The 6,605-nt window shown below is 46.1% G+C and overlaps 1 protein-coding gene across 1 annotated transcript in view; it reads right to left on the reverse strand.

Moving 5' to 3' along the window:
- Nucleotides 1-2,082, reverse strand: part of septin9a (septin 9a) — a 52,793-nt gene extending 50,711 nt beyond the window's left edge. The window contains exon 1 of the mRNA XM_076138786.1: nucleotides 1,759-2,082. Within this exon, the coding sequence (XP_075994901.1) occupies nucleotides 1,759-1,780 (22 nt within the window). The 5' untranslated portion in view covers nucleotides 1,781-2,082. The remainder of the gene's footprint in view (nucleotides 1-1,758) is intronic.
- Between the last annotated feature and the right edge of the window lie 4,523 nt (nucleotides 2,083-6,605).

Raw genomic sequence — 6,605 nt, forward strand, 5'->3', positions numbered from 1 at the left:
CGCACAACACACTTGCATTCATATATATAAGAGCAACCCCCCCCCCCCCCAAACCCAAACCCCAAACACACACACACAGTCTCTCTCTCACACACACACACACACACACACACACATACATCCATGCACAAACATCCATTCAATGTCACACATTTTGAAACACTAGATGTAAAAGATCTTCATGGCTGCCAGATACAATGTATGTGAGTGTGTGTGTGTGTGTGTGTGGGTGTGTGATGGTGTGTGTTTGTTCATAAGTGCGTGTGTGCACTTGCCAAACAAGGAAGGGCATTTGCATACAAAACACACACACACACACACACACACACACACACACACACACACACACACACACATCCTTACAGCGACGGCTTGGGCCTGAAATCTCTCCTCTCAAAGTCACACACCACACACACCTCTGATGCTTGTCTAAACAACCCCTACGCATTAGAGAGGATGGCCTTTCACCAACACACACACACACATCAACACACTCATCAACACACACACACACACTTTGTTATTAGACTGTTCCCCCGAGTTGAGCTCTGACAAAGAATGTGACAGTTCCGCACATGTTGGACTGCAGAGGGAGAACACACACACACACACACACACACACACACACACACACACACACACAGGCAGCATGACCCGACATGCGCTTGGCTCTGATGGAAACCGTTGGACGCTCCATCGCACAAAGGCAGCGGGAAGAGGAGTTAGGAAAACCGGCATTCCGCGGGATAGAGTTGTGTACACTGGACTGAGCCGGGGGCTTAGGGGGGGCGAAGAGGGGGAGGAGGGGGGGAAAGGAGGGCAAGGAGGGCAAGGAGACTCTGAGGAAGAAAGACAAGGCAGGACAGTGGAGAGAGGAGGACACAGGAAGGGGAGACAGGACGGGACAAGGAGTGGCGCAAGCGTGGATGAGGACGTCAGAGGACATAGTGGGGACACGAGTACAGGACCGGATGAGAGCGTGTAGTGATGGAGTGACAGGGCGACCTCGCACTTAGTGACGTCATCCTTCCAACAAACAACCCGGGGCTCGGACCAGGAGGCCAACCAGTACATTCCCAACATGAACCCGTCTTGAGTCGCTCTCTCGTGGGTGGGGAGCTGCGTCAAACACACACACAGTCGCCTCCCGTTACCGCCTGAGCTCGGGAGATAAGGGACGTTTAGCAATAACCACAAGAAAAAATCATTCTTAGGTGAGGAATATCACTGAACGATGATATTTCACGATTTGGAGCAAAGTCTGGATGTGAACAAGCGAGGCAGGGAGCAGGGAGGCACTTTGACCCCGGCACCTTCCTCCCTATGTCAGAGACACTCTGATCAGGCCCCCAGATATTTGGGAACGTGAGCTCGTCTCTCTGATCCACTTCACTGTTATGATGTCATGTGTGTGTGTGTGTGAGAGTGTGTGTGTGTGTGTGTGTGTGCGCGCGTGTGTGTAATGTTATAGTTTGGCCTTTGGAGTGAAAACCTGCCAGTTTCAGGACCACACCCACAGATGCAGGGTGTGTGTGTGTGTGTGTGTGTGTGTGAATGTAAGAAAATCTATGTTTGAATGTTGCTCTGATTCACTGTTTATACTCTTTAACATTACATTCATCTGATTCCCAATGAACTCTCTCTCTCTCACACACACGCACACACGCACACACACACACACACACACACACATTCCTGGCAACCTGATCACATCTTATAAAACCCGCATGATGTCATCATTAAAGCAGCGGTTCTCACCTGTGAAGGCAGATTTCTTCATTATTCCAGATGTTTTAGGTCTTTGCAAGTTGAAAAATCCGCTTGAAGAATCTCAAAGATCCACTCGGTGATTTCAGCTGCGCGTCAAGGAGCTCGTCCGCATCCGTAACAGACACACACACACACACAAACTCTGTATCTCTCTCTTTCTCTTTCTCTTGCTTCTGTCTCGATCGCTTCTCTCTTTTGTCTTTGCTTTTCAAAGTTTGGCGTTTGGCGTCTCACACTCGACACACTCTGGAGAACACTCTGGAGTCTTTGGAAGTCTGCGAGTCTCACCTGCGCTCCTGACGCACGCCCACGTCCAGGAGCGGGAGTGGTTTACTGTAACTGTAGGGCTGTCAGATTAAAGCCCATTAAGGGAAAGAAAGAAAGAGAGAAAGAAAGAAAGAAAGAAAGAAAGAAAGAAAGAAAGAAAGAAAGAAAGCGCCATTTAATAAGATTTGCTGTCGGCTACTGATTTAAGGTGGATAATTTAAGGTGGATGATTTAAGGTGAATGATTTAAAGGGGAAGTGTTAGACTGAGACAAGAACTAATCCATCTAAACCTGAGAAGCACAAGTGTCCTTCCGCAGTTACACACACACATCACAATCACCCTTGAAACACACACACACACACACACACACACACACACACACACATGAGAGGGAACCCGCCTCTCCTCTCAACTGCTTCAGCTGTGCCCGCGCCCTTTTGACCTTCCTACAATTCCACATGTGAAACTGTGGCGACCTGCTCTGTGTTCACAGGACCCAGGAGGACAACAAAGCTGCAGCCTGAGCCCACATCCTGTCACAGCTGCAGGCCTGGAGCAGCAGAGACCTCTTGTGGCCGGAGGCTGCTGCTGCTGATCCTCCTCTTTCACGGGCTTCGCCTGCTTGAAGGCAAATGAAGAAGAAGAAGAAGAGGGGGAGGGAGATGATGAAGATGGGGAACTGCTATTTGTTTGGGTTTTGCGGCGTCATCAGTTGGCACAGATTGACTGAATAAGCAAGGGGTTGACAGATAATTGGCACCTGTTCTGAACTATGAAGCATGGATTAGTGTGTGTGTGTGTGTGTGTGTGTGTGTGTGTGTGTGTGTGTGTGTGCTGACATGCACGAGGCTTAGTCACACAGCGGTTGGTAGATAGGAAGGTAAATGTCAGAAGTCAAAAGTGTGCGTTGTGATCATCAGACGCAATCAGTGGTTGATGGCAGCGCTCAGGCTCGCCTCGGCATCTCGGAATGCAATTTTGTTCGCAAAGCGGTGGAAAGAACAGAGAAGTGGTGGTCTACTTTTGGTCAAATGAGTCAGCGAGCAGTGGAGTGAGACAGAGATTTCCCTCATTGTGTGTCAGCATGTAGCAGCGCTCCTCTCTGCTTTATAGTTGCTGATTTCCTTTGTGTGCAATTAGATGACAAATTCAAAGGATCCTGAGTGATTCATGTGAATTTTGGAACAATTAGAGTGGAAATTTCCATCTAGAAGAAGGTAATGGATAACTTGATGTGCCTGAAAATGCACTGATGGTACAATCTGAACTGTAGGTTGTGTACTTTTACCAGGAGCTGACAATTTGTGTTGGGATCTACAACCAGGGACACAATTTGATGCATTCAAGGTCATTCGGTGATCTTTTACCGGGTGAAGTCCCTAAGCAGGTCATGGTTCAAACAGGCCAGGCTTGCTTTGTTGTGTGTTGTTGTGTAAGGTCTCAGATGTGGCCTGGATCCCAACATAAGGAGACGTGACCCCTCTGCATGCCAGCAGCAGCCAGAAACGTGGTCGGGCGCTGCTGCAGGAATGAGGATAAGATCCCACAACTGCTGATTCAGAGGCTTATTGGCTCTGTGCGCCAGATGTGTTGAGCGGCGATGACTGCATGAGGCGTTCACACAACACTGACACACTCCAGGGGCCAGACTCATAAAGAAGGTTTACTAAGTTGTTTTGCTGAGAGAAACCCAGGAACTTCCCCAAAGCTGAGACGCAAAGAGGAATGAGATGAGTTGTTGTGGCGTTTACACAACACAGTTCAGATTTCAATCTGGTCATTCTAGACCAGAACCAATCGAGGTGATTAGTCACATTTATTCATGTTCTCCCTTTTTTGTTACACCTCTAACCCTCACCCTAACCTTTACCCTAACCTTAACCCATGACTGTTGGTTAGTTTGTTAGCAGGATTGCTCAGTTCTCAGTTCTAAACTAATTTAGAATTTAAATTAAAATGTGGAGGAAAGTTGGGGAATTTGTTTACTGGTTTCTTTGGAAGATTGTTCTCTGTAGGCCTGTGTGTTGTTAGACACATTTGATCAATACCACTAATTAATCTCTCAATCTCTCGCTCGTCTGGTGTTCAACCTTCCCAAGTTCTCCCACACAACTTGCCTTCTCCGTCCTCTACACTGGCTCCCCGTAGCTGCTCGCATCCAGTTTAAGACTCTGGTGCTAGCCTACAGGGCAGTGAAAGGAACAGCTCCTTCATACCTCCAGGCTATGGTCAAGGCCGACCACTTCGCTCTGCTGCCTCCAGGCGACTGGCTGCCCCGGCGCTCAGCGGCCCCTGCTTGCGATCGATGCGGTCACGGCTTTTCTCTGTTCTGGCACCTCAGTGGTGGAATGATCTCCCGACTGATGTCAGGACAGCGGAGTCGCTGCCCATCTTTCGCTGCAGGCTGAAGACCCATCTCTTCAAGAAACACTACCTGGATCCTCCCTCTTAGGACATCACCTACTCTGTCCTAGCTCTTCTGATGCTCTTGTTTTCTCATCTTTCATTTCTAATTTGTCCTTTTTTCTCATTCATCATAGTACCTAACTTATTGCACTTCTACTCTAGCTCTAGTTATGCTCTTAGCTGTTGGTTTAGGAAGGAAATGCGCTTACGATTTCTTGTGACCTGAAGTTCTTTTATCTACCTTTGTTGAACACACTTATTGTAAGTCGCTTTGGATAAAAGCGTCTGCTAAATGATCGTAATGTAATGTGATGTAATGTCAAAAAGCTCACATGCATCCAACCTAACTATGAGTCTTATATCATCATTGGACGGTTGATCAGATGATTTAATTGATCCTAACAATCACAACAAGCAATAAAGTGCAGATATACTTTTGATTTGTTGAGCTAGTCTTTGTAAAAATGCTAAAGTTTATCGTCAACGGAGTTCATACGACTGTGCAGATAGGCTGAGTTGTAAAAGGCTGACATGACAATCCTGAAGCTGCATCTGACTCACTCAAGCAATAATATGCAGCTTTAACCACCGTGACCACATCCTGTTAGTTAAACATACATGTAGGGGATCTGGGCCACTAGAGCAGCCGCGAGTGAGACAACAACACTAATACAATACAGCGGCAATGGAACATCCTTCAGTTGAAACCCAGCAGAGGCAGAAATATCAGATCGTGCCTAGATATACTACAGAAACAAAATCATCTTCTTAACAATGACCTCAAAGCTTTCACTAATTTTGCATGCTTTTTTCAACCGATTCTAATATAAAACAGCATTAGGTTTGGTTTGGTTGTCGACTGAATCCAGGGTCTAACCCCAGCGGATGTGAAGCTTTTGAAACCGATGATACAACCACATTTACGTAAACATTACAATGACGGGCACTGATCTACCTTTGTTGAACACACTTATTGTAAGTCGCTTTGGATAAAAGCGTCTGCTAAATGACCGTAATGTAATGTAATGTAATGATCTGTGGCACCGCTTCTTATTCTTAAGGTTCCTCTTGAGATGACATTTTTAAGACAGGTTCCACAGCCACAGGAGCATTTTGTAGTTTGTACTGACTGTGAGGCAAAGTGTGTCAGATCATTGTGCGTCTTGCACAACAGTCTCATCATTTAGTATTTCCTGTAAACATGTGATGACAAGTTTAGAAACTGACACAGTTGCGCAATAAGTGAGATTTCTCCAGTGATGTCTGATGTCTAAATGAATAGAACTGGAGCGCTACAGTCAATTAGAGAACTGATGAGCGGATGATGGATCAATCAGCTGTCGGTAGGTTTCGTAATAAATGTAAGTTGTTGTGAAGATGTTGTTGCTTTGTTGCATGTGAGACCTTGTCCACACTGAGACTCACAGTGGGTGTTTTTGTCATTTTTTTCTTGTAGTCTTCACTTCCTTTCCCCCCCCGCCACATACATAATGTACAAATAGCCTTGCATGACAGCTGCACGCTTGTAACCTCGCGTTCAGGTGCTCAAGTACAAAACAAAAAGAGGAAAGCAATGTTCACACGTTGATGACTCGGTTGACATTCACTGCTTGATGAGCAACAGAAGTAACAGGTTGCGACCACACACACACACACACACACACACGCACAGACACACACACACACACACACACACACACACACACACACACACACACAAACATCCCACACACACCACAAAATGTCTCTGAGACCTTTCTCGGCAAACAACATGACATTTAAGTCTTTAAGTCTCTGTTGCTTCATGCAGTGTCACTCAGTTGTTTTGATTTAATTCGAACTCGGCTTCGATTTTCAAGAATGTAAAAGCTGGAGTGTTTGCATTTGTGAACACACACACACTCTGGAGGGGAGGGGATCATAAATCACTGTCCTGTATTTGGGTTTCATCCAGTTCTTTTATTGTTGGTCAGACACTGTGTGTGTTGGATGTGGGTTGGATGATGTGTGAAGATGAACCACACTGAGCTTTGCAGCTAGAAGATGGCAAGGTAGCAAAAAGAGGCATCAACAGGAAATGGATCATAACTACGAACACACACAATATATAAAAACAATAATCTACAAAAAAAAAAGTTATAACCCAGTCAACTTTTCAAC

Source organism: Genypterus blacodes, unplaced genomic scaffold, assembly GCF_046128005.1.
Source record: "Genypterus blacodes isolate CSIRO-AG114 ecotype Tasmania unplaced genomic scaffold, CSIRO-AGI_Gbla_v1 ptg000401l_1, whole genome shotgun sequence".
NCBI lineage: Eukaryota > Metazoa > Chordata > Actinopteri > Ophidiiformes > Ophidiidae > Genypterus > Genypterus blacodes.